At 54.6% G+C, this 20,272-nt stretch overlaps 5 protein-coding genes across 5 annotated transcripts; 2 read left to right on the forward strand and 3 right to left on the reverse strand.

Moving 5' to 3' along the window:
* Positions 1 to 1,104: 1,104 nt before the first annotated feature.
* On the forward strand, positions 1,105 to 2,320 carry LAJ45_04246 (uncharacterized protein; the record flags this gene model as incomplete). The annotated part of the gene is made up of 3 exons (XM_046113826.1): positions 1,105 to 1,410; positions 1,484 to 1,709; positions 1,788 to 2,320. 3 exons carry the CDS (start codon positions 1,105 to 1,107, stop codon positions 2,318 to 2,320), a joined length of 1,065 nt encoding a protein of 354 aa, XP_045972928.1.
* Positions 2,321 to 2,986: 666 nt separating this feature from the next.
* On the reverse strand, positions 2,987 to 7,850 carry LAJ45_04247 (uncharacterized protein; the record flags this gene model as incomplete). Its single annotated transcript, XM_046113827.1, has 5 exons — positions 2,987 to 3,034; positions 3,118 to 5,697; positions 5,764 to 5,892; positions 5,962 to 6,777; positions 6,858 to 7,850. The coding sequence occupies 5 exons, from the start codon at positions 7,848 to 7,850 to the stop codon at positions 2,987 to 2,989; spliced, it is 4,566 nt and encodes a 1,521-aa protein (XP_045972929.1).
* Positions 7,851 to 14,141: 6,291 nt separating this feature from the next.
* Positions 14,142 to 15,018, reverse strand: LAJ45_04248 (uncharacterized protein; the record flags this gene model as incomplete). The annotated part of the gene is made up of 5 exons (XM_046113828.1): positions 14,142 to 14,366; positions 14,435 to 14,533; positions 14,617 to 14,728; positions 14,805 to 14,924; positions 15,002 to 15,018. 5 exons carry the CDS (start codon positions 15,016 to 15,018, stop codon positions 14,142 to 14,144), a joined length of 573 nt encoding a protein of 190 aa, XP_045972930.1.
* A 354-nt stretch (positions 15,019 to 15,372) lies between these two features.
* On the forward strand, positions 15,373 to 16,731 carry LAJ45_04249 (uncharacterized protein; the record flags this gene model as incomplete). The annotated part of the gene is made up of 4 exons (XM_046113829.1): positions 15,373 to 15,666; positions 15,739 to 16,340; positions 16,399 to 16,503; positions 16,653 to 16,731. 4 exons carry the CDS (start codon positions 15,373 to 15,375, stop codon positions 16,729 to 16,731), a joined length of 1,080 nt encoding a protein of 359 aa, XP_045972931.1.
* Positions 16,732 to 17,355: 624 nt separating this feature from the next.
* Positions 17,356 to 20,217, reverse strand: LAJ45_04250 (uncharacterized protein; the record flags this gene model as incomplete). Its single annotated transcript, XM_046113830.1, has 6 exons — positions 17,356 to 17,984; positions 18,042 to 18,259; positions 18,311 to 18,725; positions 18,806 to 18,985; positions 19,072 to 19,243; positions 19,393 to 20,217. The coding sequence occupies 6 exons, from the start codon at positions 20,215 to 20,217 to the stop codon at positions 17,356 to 17,358; spliced, it is 2,439 nt and encodes an 812-aa protein (XP_045972932.1).
* Positions 20,218 to 20,272: the final 55 nt, after the last annotated feature.

Genomic DNA, 20,272 nt, shown 5'->3' on the forward strand with positions numbered 1-20,272 from the left:
GGTTGGAGAGTGAATGTTGATGTCAAGCTAGATGGCTAGATGTATGGTCAAAGGGAATAATTAGCAAAATATGCACAGGTTTGTAGCTGTAAAATGTATGCTTGATCGATACTTGGTGGGTACCTCCCACCCGCTATATGATTTCAGGATATATATATCGCTACCACGCCGAGGTTGTTGTTCTTTGTCCTATAGCTCTGATGCGTCAATTAAAGACTGACCAGAACAGGTCTTTGTTACATCCACTATGTCGGTCTCGAGAAAAACGGGCACCGTCTCCGTCGCCCTTCCTTTGTGTTTGACTTGCCCCTGCTAGTTAGTAAGTGTGCCTTTGAATCCGATTAGATCTTGCATCAGGCTAAGATCTACTCTGCTCCGTTCAAGCATTGATCAAAGACTTTGTGGTTTCGGTGAGGAATGTCGGTAGATATTCGTGTCGTGTCAACCCTAATGAAAGCGCAATTGTCTAGCTAGCTAGCCAGCTGCACGGTCCTGCCTGAGATGGGCAATAGTTAAAGGTTTATGCGTCCTACTGCAATGCAGTAAATCTAGATATCGCTTACCCAACCCGCCAAGGCACGGGCGTAGCGGTGATTCCGGAGATAGACAGCAAGAGATCATACATGTGGAGGACCTTCACGATAGTCTACTGTCTACATGTAGTCGCTGATAAATCGAAAGCATGGGCCAAGTCTCGGTTAGAGAAGGGACAGGACAGGGATAGCTGTTGGCAGCCCCAAGACGGGTAAATTAAACGACCGTGGGCCGTCTCGTCGTTATGGCGTAATGCGCGGACGATCCCGAGGTAATGATAGGGATGCTGGAATATTGGGAGCTCGCGTGCTTTATCACCCCACTGATTCACTGATTCACTGATCGATCCCCACGACTGAAGAGTTTCGGGAGGTGTAAATAGATTCTTGGATTCGATTCGAAGGGAATATATAGCTCGGCTGCTAAATCTGTGTATATACATAGTGCTCTCTCTCTCTTTCTCTCTCTCTCATTCTGAAAAGCTCAGCTGCAACTTTAAATCCTCTTCGGATTTCAATATTTCAACCCCCCCCAGCTAACTACTATTACTACTATCACACTCGTGACAAAATGGCCGAGACCACAATCCCCACCACCTCCCGGGCACTAACATTCACGACCCCCAGCTCCACCCCACAGGTCATCACCACCCCCATCCCCTCCCCGCTCCCACCCACCTCCATCCTCGTCCGCGTCCATGCCGCCGCCCTCAACCCCTGCGACACGCAGATGCTGCACTGGCCGATGCTGCGCCTCCTGAAGGGCACCGGCCCCAAGGGCCTCGGCCGCGACTACTCGGGCACTATTGTCGCCGTGGGGAGGGACTGTAAGGGTTGGAAGATTGGTGATGATGTGTTTGGCTTGTTTTTTAAAGTCGTGAGTAGCTAGACCATTTGGAGTAGATGTAGATCACCAGTGGTGTTGATGCATATATGTGTGTGCACTGTAGGGCGGCGAAGGCACAATCCGTGAATACCTGGTCGTCGACCCCGCCTCTGACCCTATCGTCGCAAAGCCAGCCGAAATCTCGCATGAGCAGGCGGCGTCAATCCCGCTCGTGGCGCTCACGGCATTTACGTGTATGGAGTGGCTGCCGCCGCCGCATGTGGACGGGACGCCCCGGGAGGTGGTGGTCGTAGGTGCCAGTGGCGGGACGGGCGTGTGGATCACGCAGCGTCTGTTTTCTCCCTCTCCCTAGCTCTAGGTTAAATTTTAGTGATGCTGATGCTGGTTCTGGTTTTTGGGATACACAGTGGCCAAAAAGCGCCACAACTGCACCGTCACCGCAATCTGCTCAGGCAAGAACGCGGGGTTCGTCAAATCCCTCGGCGCTGACCGCACAATCGACTACACCATCGTCTCCTCGCTCCCCGCGGCACTGATGACCCACCGCCCCAAGGCCGGCTACGACCTCATTGTCGACTGCGTCGGCGGCACGACCCTCTTCCCGGCGTACAAGCAGCTGCTGCCGCGCCACGGCGCGTATGTGACGATTGTGGGCGATAAGACGTCGCGTGCGGTTATGGGTGGGCCGCCGACGTATTTGGCCCATCCGGCGATGGTGTGGAGGCATCTGTGGGGGTGGCTGTTTGGGCCCAGGTATGGGTGTGTGATCTTGAAGGCGAGGAGGGAGTGGTTGGAGGTGGCGAGGGATATGGTGGTGAGGGGGGAGGTGAAGGTGGAGGTGCAGGAGGTGGTGGAGGGGGCGTTGGGGGACGGGTGGAAGAGGGGGTTTGAGTTGTTGGATAGTGCGAGGGTGAGGGGGAAGGTGGTGGTGAAGATTTAGTTTGGTGTTTTTTTTACCTTTTTTTACTTTTGGGGGCGAGTGATGGGTTGTGATGGGTGGGTTTGTTGGTTGGTTGGTTGGTTAATTCGTTAATTGTTTGTGGTTGGTTGCAATTGGGTGGGTGCGGTGGAAATGATCTTGGTGGAACAATGGTTGGCCTGTACTAGCTAGGCTATGTGTGAACAAAGACTGCAATAATACTACACAATTCCTTTCTTTGATGTGTCACCCTTTCAGACATTCCTTTGTTCACAGCCATAATTCTACTAGCTAGCTAGCTAGCCTATAATTTTGCGTGCCCGACCAACTCACTCACTCGCAATCCCCCACAGCACCACACACCCACTCCCATAACTAATTCAACTACACAGCCAGGGGTACAAGACTATCCATAACCTAACCCGACAATATATTTCCTGAGGCGCAGGAAAGAATACTTTATCAAAACTCATTACACATCCAAAAACCCATCATACCATACGTACGTACTCATAAAAACGGTGGGGCGGGGTATATCATCTCTGGAAGAAAAAAATAAAATAACTGCCCCTACCCTATACAAATTTAAAGCTTAAGCCAATTACAAAAAAAAAAGAGGAAAAGAATAAAAAAAGTTACTAGAAAAAAACAATATCTTTATTTCTTGACTTGCGTGAGTGTGTGAAATCAGCGCTTCTCAATGTAATCCCTATTCTCGATCGTGACGCTCTTGGTCTGTATTGATACGAGTGGTCAGGTTAGTATAATGATAGCAATAGCATAGAAGAGCAAGCCAGAGAGAGACAGAAACAACATACCATATGATTAACCTTATACACCCCCACCAACCTCTCCGCCAGCTCAAACATATTATTCCTCAACGAGATGACAATAAACTGCGCATTCTTTGTGCGCTCCTTGATATAGCTCGCCACAATACTGACATTCCGGAAATCCAGCGCCGCGTCAATCTCGTCCATCACATACAGCGGCGTCGGCTTGTAATGGTGCAGCGCAAACACGAGCGCCAGCGAACTCAGCGTCTTCTCCCCGCCACTCAGGTTCGAGATGTTCTTCCAGCTCTTCTTGGGCGGCATCACGCTGAACAGGATGCCCTCGCTGAACGGATCAAGACTGTCGACCAGCTCGAGCTCAGCGTTACCGCCCATAGTGATCATCTGGTACATCTCCTTCAGCCGCAGCGAGATCGCGCTGAAGCCCGCCATGAACTCCTCCAACCGCCGGTTGCGGAGGTCGTCCAGTCGTGTCTTCACACCGTCGCGCGCGGCAACAGCGGTGTCCAGGTCGGCGGACCGCGCGGCGTGCTCCTCGACACGCCGACGGTACTCGCCCAGAACAGCCAGGTCGACATTCACGCTCGCCAGCTTCTCCTCGAGCGCGGCGATCTGAGCGTTTAGCTGCGCCTTGTCGAGGTCGGCGAGCTCGTCGCGGCTGTACACGGGCATCTCGGTGTCCTCGTCCATTGCGTCTTCCCCGCCTGCGCCGCCCGTGAGTCCTGCGACGCTGTGGAGAGACAGCTTGGAGAGCTCCTTCTGCCAGTGCGCGCTGCGCTTCTGGTTCTCGACGAGCACTTTGTGGTGCTCCTCGAGCTTGTTCTTCATCTCGATCTCTGCCGCCCGCGTCTTGTTCAGCTCCGCCGTGCGCTCGTCGAGCTCGGCTTTCAAGGCCGCGAGGCCGTCTTTCTTCTCCTCCAGGTATGCTGCGGCCTCCTCGGCGCGCGCGGCGCTCTCTTGGCAGGACAGCTGGTGCGCGCGGATCTCGTCCTTCAGCGCCTCTAGCTCCTCTGCTACGGCATCCAGCTCCGCTACACCGCCCGAGTGCGCCTTCTGCGCCTTCGCGAGGTTTTTCTCGGCCTTCACGCGCGCGAGGTCCGCGGCGGCGACCTGCTCGTTGGCGAGCTCGAGCTGCTCGCGCAGCCCGTCGACTTTGCCTTTTTGTGACCGCAGCTGGATGCCGCCGGCGGACATGATGCGGTCCTGCAGCTCGCGGATCTCGGCTTCGAGACCGGCCGTCTCGGAGTGCAGATCGGAAATCTCGGACTCGAGCGTGGCAACGTGCTGCTCGAGCGTGCGGATGCGGCCGACGCTCTCGTCGGCGTTGGACTTGCGCCCGCGTACCGTTAGCTCCTTGACGCGCTTCTCGGCGTCGGCTAGGTGGCGCGCGGCGCTGGAGAGTTCGAGTTCGATCTTGGAGATGGCGGTTTGCGTCTCGGGGATGCGTTCACGAAGGTCGCGGAGTGTGGTCGCGAGCTCGCGCTGCTGCGTCTGGAAGGCGGTGTAGGCGCGCTCTTGGGCGTCGCGGTCGACTTCGAGAGCGGTGACTTGGTCGCGGGTCGTCTCGGCGGTGAGTTTGGAGGACATGCGGCCGCGGGAGATGGTGCTGCCGCCGCCGGTGAGCGTGCCGGACTTGTCGATGAGTGCGCCGGTGAGCGTTACTACGCGCCAGCGCTGGGCGCCGTAGGCGATGCGGTTGGCTTGCGCGAGGTCTGCCGCGACGAGCGTGTTTTGGAGGACGTTGTAGAAGGCGGGCGCGAGGAGGGGCGTTTTGGGCGTGACGAGGTCGAAGAGGCGGGGGACGTTTTCGGGCGTGGGGATGGGTGACAGGTTGCGTGACGGCAGCTTGTCGAGGCAGATGAAGTTGGCGCGGCCGAGGTTGTTTTTGCGCAGGTGGTCGATGGCCCGTTGGCCGGCGTCGACAGTGTCCACGACCATGTTGTCGAGCTGAGGGCAGGCGGTCGAGATGGCGACGTCGTAGCGGGAGTCGATGGTGCCGAGGTTGCCCAGACGGCCGTGGAAGCCCTCGATACGCCCGGATTCTTTGAGGCGCATCAGAGCGGTCAGGACATTGCCTTGGGTTTGGGTGGCGGCGAGGGAGGCTTTGGCTTCGTCGGCCTTCTGACGGGCGCTAGAGAGGTTGCTGCGGAGGGGGGCTTCTTTGGCCGCCATGGCTTCGAGGGAGGTTTCTACCTTCGCGGCCTCCTTCTCGAGGCGTCGGAGCTCCTGGCGGCACTGTTGTAGCTCCTGTTCTTTGGTTGCGCGGGCATGCTGGATGGTGGTGATCTTTGCGCGGGCTTCCTCGAGGGCGTTGTTGGAGGCGTTGGCCTTCTCGTGGAGGATGTCCAGCTCGGATTGGGCGACGGCGATGGCGGATTGCTTTTCGTTGATCTTCTCCTTCCACGGCTCGAGGGACTTTTGTTTGGCGGCGATCTGGTCTGAGAAGCCTTGCGTCTTTTCTTTGAGCGTGTCGCGGATACGCTCGAGTTCGGCTTCTTGGATGGCGAGGTTCTGCTCGTGGGAGGCGATCTCGGCGCTGTGGCGGGTGATGTCTGAGATGTGCTTCTCGATCATGGAGGTGGCTTCGGAGGCGGCGAGTTTGTTCTGGGGTGGGGGGTGTTAGAAGGGGGGGTGCATAGATAGGTGGAGAGGGTCAATGATGATATATACCGTCTGGATGGACTTCTGCAGTTTCTTCTGCTTCTGCGTGAGAAACTTCTCCTTCTCCTGGAACTTGACGTTCTCCTTATCGTTCCGGCTCATCTCCTTCAAGATTGCCTTTGTCGCCTCTTCGACTTCCTACAAACACCCCCCACACACACAATCAGCAAAACCCCTCACCCTCCCCACAGCACATGAAAAACATACCTCAACCTCCCTCGCCCCCTCCTTATACCTCCCCTCCAACCTCCGAATCCCCTCCTCGCTCCCCCCCCTCCTCTCCAACTCCTCATCCAGCCTCGCCTGCACCTGCGCCACCACACCACCAGTCACGGCGACATTCTCCTCACACTCCCCCACAAACAGCTGGTACAGCGCACCCTTCTTTAGCGCGAGGTCATTCTCGTTCTGTAGATACTCCAAAGCGGCGTCTTTACGCCCCTCGAGAGCGACTTTCTCTTTTTCGACGTGTGACACGCGCCCTTGCTTCTCGACGCAGACTTCGTTGAGCTCCTCGGCCTGCGATGCCGATTCTTCGATCGGGCTCTTGTACTTACTCGTGCCGATGATGTCCTCGAGGTACTCGAGCAGCCCGTCGTCGCTGCCCGAGGACGCCTTCGGCTTCATCTGCGCGATGCTCTCGACCTCGCCTTGAAGGATTAGGAAGCGCTTGTGGTCCAGGTCGATCCCTCTTGCGCGGAGTAGCCCCGTGACGGCGGTGAAGTCGGAGACGTTGTCATTGATGTAGTACTTGCTGCTGTTGTTCTTGAAGGCCCGCCGCGACACGACGAGTGTGGTGTCGGGCAGCGGCGTGGGGTCGCCGCCGGTGGGGGAGTCGAGGACTTCGCGGAAGTGGACTTGCACTTCGCAGTGGTCGAGGTGCGGGTGGTGCGCGCTGTTGTGGATTAGGGCGCTGATCTTGCCTTGGCGCATTTTGGAGGCGCGGAAGCCGAAGACGAAGAGGAGGGAGTCGATGACGTTCGATTTGCCCGAGCCGTTGGGGCCGACGACGGAGGAGAAGGACTGGGGGTGTTAGTGTGTGTGTGTGTGTTTGGGGGGGAGCGAGTGAGAAGCTGTGATTGGAAGGAAGGGGAGATACTTACAGCGTGAAAAGGCCCGACCTCCTGCCGCCCAGCGTACGACTTGAAATTGACAAGCACCAGATGCGTGATGACAAGCCGCGGCTTGGGCCCCGCGAGCTCTTCCGCCTGCTGCTGCTCAAACAGCGTGTTGGCGCGGTTCTTGACCACCAGCGGCGCCTGCGTGCCTGTGCCTGCTGCGAGCATGGAGTCGCGCGAGCCCGGCCGCGGCGACATGGGCGCGGATTTGCGAGGGGAGGGCGATGACTTGAGTTCGGCGATGATGGTGCGCAGCGGGGTTTGCGGGGGCCCGGGCGTGCCGGCTCGGGAGCGCTGGCCGGGCGTGGGGGCGGGGGTGGTGGAGTGGGAGCGGTGGTGAGGTGTTTGGGGGGGCGCGGTGGACTGGCGGGAGTGCGTGGGGGGGGCGGGCGTGGTTTGTCGTGAGGCTGGTGTGGGTGTTGCGTGACGGGACTGAAGTTGTGGGGCTGGAGTGGGCTGGCGGGACTGTGGTGTCGGTGACTCTGGTGCTTGTGGTTGCTGCTGCTGCGTCTTTCGTGCCCGCGGCGTGACATCAACATCAACATCACCACCCTCCTCCTCCTCCTCAACCTTCGTCGGCGTCACCTCCAGCGCAGGCACCTCAGACCCTCCACGCGCCGCCGCCGGCGCAGCCTTCCTCCGCGTCCCCGCCCCCCTCACAGCGCGCTTCCTTACCGCCGGCGCCGCAGCGGGGGCTTCCTTCTCCTCCTTCTCCCCACCCCCCTGGGGCTCCTCCTCCTCCTCGGTCTTGCGCGCCTTGACGCGGCGTCGCGGCTTGGGGGCGGCACTACTGCTGCTGGCGGAGGCGGCGGCGCTGACTCGCCGCGATTTGCGTTTGGGAGGCGTTTGTTCCTCGAAGGAGTCGGAGGGCTCTTCGTGCTTGGTGGTGGTGCTGGGGCCGTCGCCGTCCGAGTCGGAGTCGATTATTTTTTTGCGGGAGGCGGCGGCGGCGCGGCGGGGGCGGGAGGGGGTGGACATGGGCGGTGGGGAGGGGGAGGGGTGTGGACGTTTTGGGGGGTGTGGAGAGTAGAGCGGGTGAGTGGGTGTGAGTGTGGGATTGGGGAATTGCGTGCACTGGATTGGGCTGGACTGGACGGGTGACGGGGTGTGATGATGAAGCAGCGTGACGGGTGTAGTTCTGGCTGTGGTTCGTGATTCTCGCACTGCGTGTTTGGTGGAGAGGTTAACGTGGTGGGGTTGGGGTTTCTTGTGTTGTTACGCCGATAATCACAGAGGCCTTGGCGGAGTTGTTGAGGATCCCTGGTGGAGGGTCACGTGAGGGCGCGAATGGGGGAACCCTGGCCCTGGTGGGTTTGTGGTTGTGGCGGTCATTTCCGGGGAGAGTCATGGGGTGTCACTCGGAGAATTGTGGTTGGACCCTTTGTTGATCAGAACGGTGGAGAGTACATGTGTTTCTGTAGCTTGAGAGATGGCGATACGGGAAGCAAAGGTGTTGTGCTAACAGATACTTGTCTCTGGCTGATGCATACGTCGGTGGTTCCGCTCTTCGCTCACAGAGCTGAGACTTGTAAACACGCGGCTGCCTCGGGGTTTGTAACGTGGATAGAAGGCGAGGCCCATGGATACATACATGTGTAGTCTTTTAGTTACGACGTATGGCCTAGACCCAAGGAGACCTTTGCATATCCAGATACCTCATCGGCCAGCGAACAGATTCAACCAGCACAGAAAGCAGAGCCGTGTTCGAACAGCAAGGCAAACTCTCAACCACCACGAATCCCCCCTCCCCCCCACGTTACCAAAACCCTAGCTACTATATAAACGCCGCCCCCCACCACGCCCTCTACATATTCTCTTCCTCCCCATCAGAATTAGAACGCTGATGACGAGACCTGGTGTTCATGGTGGCCGGGTCTCCAGTACGCTGCACCCCCCCATTGCACGGAAAAAAAAAGGGGGGGGGGGGGGTATGTGGTGTCTGCTCATGGTCTTTGCAGGGGCTGTGGGTCGTGTAATTTTTGGTTTTACTTCAGCTGACTGGTGGAGTTGGCTTTTGTTGGCGGTGGGGAAGATGATGCGAGTTCTGTTTTTTTTTCAGTTTTGGTTTGATTAGGTTTTGGGCTGGGGTGTGTGGTTTTGGGGTTTTGGAGTTTGGGGGTTGGGGGTTGATATAGATGGTTTGTGCGAGTGTGAGTAGGCGGGGGATTGTTGCTTGGCTCTGCTCTTGTTGTTGGGGTTGTGATTGTGATTGCTGGCTATTTTTTGTTTTCGTAGTACTGGTAGGTCAGCTAGAGGTGGTTCTGTGTGTTATGATGTTGAGTTCTCCTTCCTGTAAGCATAAGCCTGAGTTATGAATCAATTAAAGATTGAAAAGGCTCGAGTTTGGGCTCGAAACTTCTGGGTTGTTGGTAACTGGTTGAATATTAAGATTATATAATGACAAAGTTCGTGTCCAAAAAATGAAAGCTGTATCAATATCAAGATGACTATCCTTAGGCGGAAGCATGGAGGTTCGAGCCTAGCCCCTGAGGTCGAGTCCTGAACACCTCGAACCTTGTTCCACAATCCGAGCCAACTCGAGCTCCAGGTTAGGCTAGGCTCGTGCCAAACACTATATGTTGATCGCTTTAGAGAGTCAAAAAGATATTTGTCTGCCAGCATACATGTAGACACGTATCGGTCCATGAAACTAGGCACGATAATGTGGTATAGATCTCGTACCTTTAAATTCGATTAGACACATCCACATCAATTACAATCCCACGAAAGACCACATCAACCTCCAAAGGACCACCCGTCCCTCCGCCCACTCACACCACATCGCCCTCACCCCCTCAGCTTCCACCAGTATATAAACCCACCCTTCACCCCCTCTACCCCTTCCTTTCCTCCCCATCAGAATTAGAACGCTGACGACGAGACCTGGTGTTCATGACGACCGGGTCTCCAGCACGCTACATATACCCCCATTGTACAGAGGGGGGTATGTGGTGTCTGCTCATGGTCTTTGCAGAGGCCGTGGGTCGTGTAATTTTTGGTTTTTTTTTTGCTTCAGCTGGCTGAGGTCGGCTTCGTTGTGGTTTGGGTGCTCTTTGAGGCCGAGGCTGCGGGGAAGATGACACAGATTCTGGTTTTTTCGGTTTTGTTTTTGGGTTAGGTTTTGGTTTTGGTTTTGGGTTGTAGGTTTTGTTGTTTGGGGTTGGGGGTTTGGGCGGGGATCGTTGCTTGGTTCTGCTCTTGTTGTTGGGGTTGTGATTGCTACCTGTTTTTATTTTCGTAATAAATGTAGTGCCGTGAGTTATGGTGTTGAGCACAAGCCGTGCTCTCTTTCCCATAAGCCTAAGTTATGGATCGATTAAAGATTGAAAAAAACTCGAGGTTATAGCTAGGCTCGAACCTTCCGAATTATTGACAGCCGGTTGTATATTAAGATCATATAATGACAAAATGAAATAATGAAATCAAGAAAGGTCCGCAGAGCTCATGCCTAAAAACGAAAACTGTATCAAGATAATTATTTTTGGGGATAATCATGGAGGCTCGAGCCTGGCACTGGGCCTAACTCCTGGGCCCGGCACCTTGAACCTTTTTTGTTCCACAATTCGAGTCAAATCGAGTCTCAGGCCAGGCTCGTACCTAACATTATGTGTTGATTGCTTTAGAGGGTCGAAAAGACACCTCTTTTGTAACTGAATCTAACGGGCCTGCCAGAATACATGGAGACACATATCGGTCCACGTAACTACAAGTAGACATGATAATGTGGCATAGATCTTACACCTTTAAATTCAACTCGACACATCAACACCAACCCCACAAAAGACCACCCGTCCCTCCACCCACTCACACCACATCACCCCTACTCCCCATCCCCACGACTATATAAACCCACCCATCACCCCCTCTACCTCTTCTTTTCCTCCCCAACGAGCTTCACAGGAGCGACGAGACCCGGTGTTCATGGTGGCCGGGTCTCCAGTACGCTGCACCCCCCATTGCACGGGAGGGGGGGTATGTGGTGTCTGCCCACGGTCTTTGCAGGGGCCGTGCGGGTCATAATTTTTGGTTTTGCTTCAGCTGGCTCATGGCGGGGTTGGCTTTTGTTGGGGGAGGTTGACTTTGGGTGCTTGACTGTGGGGGATGGCTGCGAGGATGATGGTGACGGGTTTTGGGGGAGGGGCGGGGGGAGGTATTTTGGTTTGTTTTCTGTAGATAGAGTGTGGATTTTGGGTTGTGGGGTGGGAGGATGCAGTGCTTGCTCTGCTTTGGGTGCTGGGGTGGTTGCTGTATTTTTCGTTTTGTCTGGTGGGAGTGCTGCTGTGTGTTATTGCTTTGAGTGGTCGAAGAGGTGTTTCTCTTGTAGCTGAACGTTAACGTGTCTGCCAGCTTATATGAAGACAGCTATTTCTCCATGTTGCCAGGTACGATAGCCTGGTAGAGATCATTTTGTTCTGGATATGTTGGTCCGTTGGGCCCTCTAGTGACAGCTTTACTGTTCAATCGAATTCGCGGTATCAGATATAGACACGATTTAAAATCTTAGTGTATTTTCTTCGGGCTGTTGGTCGGCCTTGTAGATTCTAGAGCTCGTGCATCCAGATTTCTGTTGCGAGTGTTTAAGGAACCTATACGTATTAGAACATATATGTATTCTCAAGCAGTGATTATCGTGGCTTTACTTGCTATATCTGGCACTCTTCAACGTCACCATACACGTTTCGACTACATGAAAGCCAGATTACAACACCCTCCACCCTAAACCCTACAGCGGCCAAATCCCACCCCCCCCCCCCCCCCGCCAAGGCCACTCCCTCTATATAAACGCCTTCCTCTCCGCACCTCTCCTTCTTCCTCCATACTTACCTAGCAGCGAGGCCCGGTGGTCACGATGACCGGGCTTCCAGAGAACACAGCACCCCATTGCACAACGGGGTGTGGTGGCTCTGCTAGAGCGCCTTCGGGTGCACTAGGTTGTGTAATTTTTGGTTTTGTTTGCTGCCACTGGGGGGCTGCACTGTGTTCCGGGCGTGGCCGGGGACATGGGGGAGATTCCTGGTGGCTGTTGTGGTGATGGGGAGGAGGAGAGGTGGGGGCGGGCTGGAGGAACAGGGCCCGGGGGAGCAGGGCGAGGGAGCCCTGGTGGTGGTGATGGGGGCAGCGGGGGCTGGGCTCCCTTGCTCAAAATTTGTAGAGTGGCCGTGGGCGGAGGGAATGGGACTCCCTCACCCCGTTGTTGTAGGTTGGGACGGAGGAACATTTGTTCCCTTCGTCCTCCCTCCCTTTTTTCTTTTTTTTTTTTTTTTAGCGGGTGGGGGAGCTTTGTGCTCCCATGTTCTAACTTTGTAGGTATGGGCGGGGAGAGCACGAAGCTCTCTTTCTCCCCCCCCCCCCCCCTTTTCTTTTTTTTGGTGGAATTGGGGGAGCCATGCGCTCCCTCAAACTGTTTTTGTAGACGTGGGCAGAGAGGGCAGTGCCACCTGTGTGACATGCATAACTTTCTCTGCCTCCCCCACCACGGGCACAGTCTTCTGTCCTGTTGGGCTCTGGGTTATCACCGAGGGCCTGGAAGGAGTTGGAAGATTGTGTTTCGTAGTCTGGGGGGGCGTGTAGTTTTAGATCCTATGGGTGGTCTATGAGACCAGTTGCTGCCCATGAACTGCCTCGAGAAGGAGAGGGGTCTCGCCACGAAACAGGTTGGAGTGCGAGTGAGAAACCATGACCCAACCTGACGAAACTCTTTTTATATAGACACCAACGAGATATAACGCGCTAATTGTACATGTGTAAAGATTTTAAGAAGCTAGCTAGTAGATGGTTCGTGAACAGATGCAGTCACGGAATATCACTCGGTGGCATTAGTCATTGATTACATGTTTTTTTTTTCAAGTCCTCGGTTTGGAATATCTGGTATCAAGTTATGTCTACATACGGCTGGTGGGGGGAGGGGATTCAAGATAATGACCTGCTGGATAGGGACATTCAAGATGATGTATCCCAGGTCCTGTCGTAAAATAAATAGGCTCACCTGGAACTAAATCCACTACCAAAAATCACAGTACAACATCGCGCAAAGATAATCTTACCTTAAACAACCCACAAAGATAAACTTACCTTAACCCAACCACCCCCCCAAAAAACCACCATCATGCCACCCATACCCCTCCCCGTCCCCGCCCTTGTCCCCGCCCCCATCCCCCGCGCGCCAACTCCCTCGAAATGGTCCAAACCTTCATCTACCTCTTCCGCCAGCCCTCCCTCACCCCGCACCTCCCACCGCCATCCTCCCGCATCCACAAACTCCCCGGCGCGCTCCTCGGCGCCCTCACCGCCGCCTACCCCTCCTTCCCCGCACTCGGCGCACTCCTCACCCACCACGCCGACTTCGCCCTCGCACGCACCCAGCACGCCCAATCCCTCGCGCACCACGTCGCCGTCGCCACATTCGACGCCGAGCAGCTCCCGGCCGTGTGTACGCTCCTGCAGGTCTTCCATGCGCCGTATGCGTACATCGATGTGCAGCGCGTCCCCACGCTCGACGACATACCGACCATGATGCGCGTGCGCGAGGCGCTGGATAGGGTTGTGCCCGTCTACATTGCGCGCGCGCGCCTGGTGATGGATCCCGCGTGGGCTGTGGCGCATCCGCGCGCGGCGGTGGCGCCCGTGTTTGAGGTGGGCGAGACGCAGGCGGCGGTGAAGGTTATCGAGAGGGCGTTTCTGCGTGTGTGGACGATGGGGAGGATTGTGGCGATGCGGGAGGTGGATATGCACCGGGTGAGGAATCGGGCGGTGCCGCATAGGTATGATCAGGAGAATCAGGATGTGTTTTGGGCGTTTATGCAGCGGGTGCCGGTGGCGGAGGTGGGTGTGTTGAGGGGGTGTGTGGCGAGGGTGACGGCGGAGGAGGCGGGGATGGGGGAGGTGTTGGCGTTGGGGACGAGGGGGGAGGTGAGGAGGGTGGCGGGGTGTGTGAGGGATTTGTTGTTTTGGAGTTATGATTTTGGGGCGGGGGTGGATTTGGATTAGTGGTGGTGTTTGCTGGTGAACTGAAATGTAGTTAAGTGTCGAGTGTAGTCGTGATATCTACAGAGTGTTAGCTCCTACTTAACGAAAAGCACCAGTGATTCTAATAGCAGAAATCCCAGATATTAGCAATCCCAAATAGCAGCAATCCATAACAAGCTATAAGCAATCATCTTGATCGAACGTCAACCGCATCACAAATAATCACTCGCCCCACCAACCCTCCCCGAAACAAAATGCAAAACAAAATACCCAAAGCAACCATGTTCGAATTTTTAAACTCCACTATTTATCCTCCTCGGCTGCCTTCTCAGCCTCCTCCTTCTCCTTCCTCTTGAGGGTGACCTCGTAGTTATACAACCGTGCCGTGTTCACCTCCAGCGTCGTGATCTGCTGCCTCAAAAAGTCCAGGTCCTCCTCACAGTTGCCCAAGCTCTCCTTCGCGGCCATCAGTTTCCCCGTCAGGAGCTTCTTGGCCTCGTCGACGGGGTACGACAGCATCACGTTTGCCTGTTCCGGAGTTCAGCACCTTCCTGGTCCTTCCAAGGGGGAGGCAAGGGGAAACAAGGGGGACCTACACCAAGCCACAGATAAACCTCATCCGTCGCGTTGATCTTCGCCTTCGCATACAGGGTATCATTCAGCTCGAACGTCGCATCAATCGCCTTACTCGAATCCTACTCCGACACTCTCCGTCAGCACCCACCCCTAATCACGCCCCTTACCCTATCACCACCACCCCTAACCCAGCCAGACATACATTCCGCGACCCCAAAAAGGTGACCGTGTCCAGCGTCTTCTGGATATCCGGGATCTTATCCCTCAGCCCCGCGGCGCGGCGCTGCGTGTTCATCTCCATGAACTGGTACTTCCTGCCCACCACTACCGTCAGCCGTGGGTAGACGAGGAGGAGGCCGAGTGAAGGGAAGGGGGGGGGGGGGAACAAACGCAATCATCTCCTGGAACTTCTTCAGGTTCGGCTCGATGTCGGCGCGGGAGTCGACAAAGGCCTCGACGTCTTCGACGAAGGGGGCGGTGGGGATGCCGCGCGGGTTCATCTCGGCCTGGCTGCGGGGGTGAAGGGGGGGGGGGTTAGCATTTCGGTTTTTTGCGTGTGCGGAGATGGTGGGGGTGGGGATGGATACCTGCTTGATTCCGCCATTGTAGTAGTAGTGGTATCAGATTGGTGGTGGGGGTATAGAAGGAGTGACTGGCGGTAATGGTTGTTGCAGGTGTCTGAGAGAGAGTGTCACAGAGAGCTTCCTTCTCGTCTCTTCCTAGCCCGCGTTAACCTCCCCCACCACCGAAAACGTGGGGTTGTCATCATCGCCAAGGCCTCACAATCTCTTCCCTGCAACGCATCTCGGGAACTTTCTTTTCCCGCACGCACTTTTCGACTCACCTTGATCTGAAGCAGGAAGAAAAAAAAGAAACGAACCAAAAAAGACCACCACAAACCAGCTCAATTCACAGCACAGAAACTACAGGACATCTACAGAGGATATATATATTCGCAATGCAGGCCTGCCGCCGCTTTTCTACACCAGCAAATGCGCTGTTGCGCACCAGCTATGCTCACAGAGCACTCACACTCCCGCGCTCAGCACAAGCAAACACCCACGACCCACGACCACTCCTAATACAGAGCCTAAACATGCGCTTCAGCTCTACACAGACACAGTCCACCCTCCAGCCCACCAGCTCAAGCGTCAATGCGCCCATCTCCACTCTCCCCGCGCCCCTCGAGCTCCCCACAAAGGACCGCGACGCCTCAACCTTCTCCTACCTCCTCAAGACCGGCAAAGCCTACGTACTTCTTCCCCCCCCCCCCCCCACCTCCCCACTACCACCCTTAAGCCCCCACTAATACCCTCCCCTCTAGCTCTCCTTCTACAAAACCGGTCTCAAAAACGTCTACCACAACTTCATCAGCACCCGCCCCCTACAGAACCGCATCGACAAGCTCGGCTCCGGCCGCATCACCCCGCTCGTCGCCCACAACGCCATCACCCGCTCCGAGTTCCAGCACCTCATGCGCTCGCGCCACGACACGCGGCGCATCCCCGTCTTCGCCGTGGTCTTCCTCATCTTTGGCGAGTTCTCGCCGCTGATCCTGCCCTTCATCTCGTCGGTCGTGCCGTGGAACTGCCGCATCCCGAGCCAGCTGCACGGCGACCGCGTCAAGCTCGAGAAGCGCCGCGAGGAGGCGTTTGGCACCTTTGACGCGGCAGCAGAGGGCGTGGAGATGAGGGATGTGGACAGCATGCGCAGGAGTGAGCTGCTCCATGTTAGTAATGTGCTGGGGATCACGTCGACAAAGTGGCCCGGAGCGCTGGGGCTGCCGCCGACGGTGTGGGTGAGGATGAGGGTTAGGAGGAGGGTAGAGTATCTTGAGATTGACGACACACTGCTAGAGCGCGGGGGCGGCGTGGATGCGCTGGATGGGGGCGAGGAGTTGAGAATGGCTGCGGTTGAGCGTGGGCTGTGAGTTGGCCGTCTAGCTTGTTCCTGATTGGCTGCGTAGAGCTAACAAATGGTGTAGAGATGTGGTCGATAAATCGGACCGGGCCCTGCGCGAGGAGCTGAAGCATTGGTTTGCCGCGAAGGAGAGGGCCGGCGGGATCACGCCGGCGTTGTGGCTCACAAGGTATCACTCCCACCCCGCCATAAAGAGGAAGAAGAAAAAACATGCAGTTCGATCATTGCCGCGGATCAGAATTTTTCAAATTTTTTATTTATTTCTCCCTGTTATTAAAAATATAGAGTGTGACTAACTAGATGCTATGAACAATAAAGGCCATCAAAGTGGCTACCTCCTACAGAACCGTCATCCCCGGCCGTGGAAGCGGGTAAGAGAAGGGTTTATAACCCATAGATCATCTCTGAGTAAAGATAGGGGAAAGGGGTGAAGAGGGATTGATAGAGAAGAGGCGGGGGTGGGGCAGATAAAAAAAGGGGGAGGGGCAATGACAAAGCAGGAAATGATGATGAGTATAGAAACGAATATAGAGGTTACTAATCCACTCCCAAAACTCCACAAATAAATAGGAAAAGAAAAAGGAAGACCTATGTAAGAATGTAGCAGTAGAAGAAGCAGCAGTTGGGTTCGTGCCGTGCGTGCAAGTGTATATACAATTTAAAATAACTTTTTTGCAAAAACAGATAAACTTGTACACAAGAAGTGATGGAGGAAAGCTAAGGCCGCCATCTCGCATTACGAACTGTAGATGCGTGGGGTAAAAAATAATTAAACAGACAGAATGATCCCAAATAATAAGGGGGAGAAAAAAAAGAGAGAGTGAGAGAGAAGAGTAAGTAAAAATGATGTTAATGCAGATAGACTCGTTGATCTCGTAAAAAAAATAAAAAAAAGGAAATAATATCAGAAGAAAAAAAACTCCGTTATTTTGGTTCCCCCGCCCCTTAACTGCAAGTTTTTCACACTAGAAAACCGAATGTTGCTTTTGATTTTTGATCCACTAACAAGTACAGAAATATTTTAATTCTGAGGCTTGTTTGGCTGCCACCTAACGAGTTCATCCATAATGGCCTGCATTTGAGCGGGGGATTGTCCCTGTTGAGGGACCTGCACATTACCTTGCTGGACCTGACCTAATAGAGCTGCCAGCCCGGCATTCGGTCCGTAGCCTGGATTTGGTTGGACACCGTAAGGATTGCTGTTATTGTTAAGGCTATGGTTCTGTTGTGGCTGCTGCTGCTGCTGCTGCTGCTGCAGGGGCAGAGACAAGAGCGCTGCAAGGTCTTGCCCGAGTTGAGGCTGTTGTGCTTGGAGCATGTGGGGCTGCTGCTGATGGTGCTGCTGGTGCTGTTGATGTATCTGCGGCTGCATCTGCTGCGGCTGCTGCGGTTGCTGCTGCTGCTGAAGATTTGCGAGCAAGGTTTTCAGCGTTGCAGGGTCAAGAGCTCCAAGAACGTTTGCAAGGTTAGGAATAGCAGCTTGCTGCAACATGGGTTGCTGCTGGGGCTGTTGGGGTTGCTGCTGCTGCTGCTGTTGCGGGATGCCATATCCACCATAAGTCGGCACTTGCATAGGGGGTTGGGGTGCATGAGCTAACTTCGCTCGATATACTATCTCAGCAGCAATGCTTGGGTCGAGATCATCGTACTCTGTAAAATATATTAGATACCCGTCCATATATCAAAAAAGGAGTGAGGGATGCTCACGATCATAAGTAGCTTCTCCGTCCCCGCGGCGATCAAACACTTGTATCGAGATTTTGCTGCTTCCCTGCATCTGGCGGCTCAGGAAGACTATAGCCTGCACCCCCTCAAGAATTTGTTGCTTTACCAATGGCTCGAGGGGTATGCGTGGATTCAAGAATACGGAATCAAAGCTGAGACCGCGATCTCTGAAAGACTTTTCGATCCACCAAATAAAATTCCTTTAGAAATGATTAGTAAACTCAACGCGTCTGAATGGATTATTCACTAACCTATCAACCTCATCCATAACTAGAGCTTGAACCTCCGGCACCTCTTTGGGATCTCTTCGTGGCAATTCTTCAACAACCGGGGGAGAGCGGGTGCGTTGGCGATATCTACCCGGTGGCGAGCGGGTACGGTCGCGATGGTGTGGGCGGTAATCATCGCGGGCCCTATATCTTGGTGGGGGTGACGATCTCCGCGCAGGATATTCATGGTCACGGGCGTCCCTACCACCACGGGTGAATCCACGGTCCGTGAAATCACCACTGTTTCTGCCACCACGGAAGGTAGAACCACCACGGCCGCGAGGAGACATGGATCGACCATAATCAGGAGAACGGGAACGACGATTGGCCCCACGTGAAGGGTTCGAATCTGACGGAGGTGGTCTAGTGTTTCTTTGGGGCTTGGAAACTTCAAGGTCTGCAGTCACGACAAGAATCAGCGTTATGTTTTGTTTCTTATCTCACGGGGGTGAGATTGGAAAACATGGGGCAGCGTACGCATTTTACGTCCTCTCACTGATGCTCCTTGTTCAAAGCGGAGGGCAGACGCGCATGATGCGGTGTCCAAGAATTGAACAAACCCATATGCTTGCTTAATTGAAACCTGGGCTAAGCGTCCATGCTTGTGGAATGTACGAAACAAATCACGTTTGGTGACCTTTTCAGTTGGCAAGTTACCTATGAAGTCAAAGTAAGTATATGGGAAGTTGAGTTTATAGAAGTGGCAGGGTGCAGCAGCATGTGCATAAATTCAGGGTGCGCACCAATAAAAAGTCGTGAACCCGCAGGAAACCTGTCCCACTGGCCTTGAGTCACGTAATCACGCTCATCGGACAGAAATCTATCGTACGCTTCCTCTTCTTCAGCGGTAAATGGACGATTATCTTCCTCATTTTCTTCAGTACCGGTTGGAGAGTCCGGAACTTGTTGCCGGTGCTGGTTGAAATTAGGCGGGGGGGGAAGTGATGCAGGATATCCTGCAGGATGACTAGAATGTCCTGAAGTACCATTCACAGCAGACGTAGCCGGTGGTTGCGGCAATGGATGCGTGGTCTGATGATTTTGGGCTGGGGTTGGTTTGGCACTTGAGCCTGCGTAGGAGGCTTTGGAAGAGATGGGACTCGAGCCTGGGAAGGAGACGAGACATGGGCAGGAGCGGGAGCAGGAGGAGCAGCAGCAGGAGCAGTTACAGTAGCAGCAGCAGGGACGGTAGCAGATGTAACTTGTGAACTCTGCGGAGATACTGTTTGTTGTGTCATGCTCGGGGAGAGCTTTGTCAAAAGAGCTTGGAGGTCGACATTGTTTGTCAGACTGTTTGGTAGAGAATAAACATGGGCTCTTGGAGGAGTGACCGATGTAGAGTCGGCAGCAGCAAGAGAAGAGGAATCCTTGTTCATCATGACTCCATTCGTTCCATTAATAGCATCAGGTACATTACCGTTCCCAAAGTTGATGGCAGATGGGAGTGCGTTCCTGACGATGGGATCCGCGGCTAAAGATGATGATGACGAAGGTAATGAAGATGGGATACTACCATTTGTATTATTTGTGGCAGAGGTGGATGACATCGGCATGTTTTGCTGCTGTTGTGAGTGTGATTGCTGCTGCTCAATCCAAGAGGTGGAGGAACCTAAGGTGTGAGGATGGCTCCCGCCAAACCCGAGACTATTGAAATCCGGAATGGGCTGGTGTGGGTTCGTGTGGGTATCAGTGGAATTAAAAACAGGATCCATCTGGTTCCTCAACACTAGGTTGTCATCTGGTTCAGCTACATGAACCGGTCGGGGGGAAACTGGAGACAGCATTTCTCTCTTTTCAATACTCTCGTCGACCGTGTAAGTGTCTTGGAGATAGTTTGGAGAAATGGCAGGAGGGTCTGGAGCAGGTGGAGACGACTGGTTTTCAGACATAACGAGCAATTATTTGCATGGAACAGTGAAATTTGGGGATTGGGCAGGTGCGGCG

This window comes from Morchella importuna (assembly GCF_003444635.1).
Source record: "Morchella importuna strain M04M26 chromosome Unknown Morimp01GS010, whole genome shotgun sequence".
NCBI lineage: Eukaryota > Fungi > Ascomycota > Pezizomycetes > Pezizales > Morchellaceae > Morchella > Morchella importuna.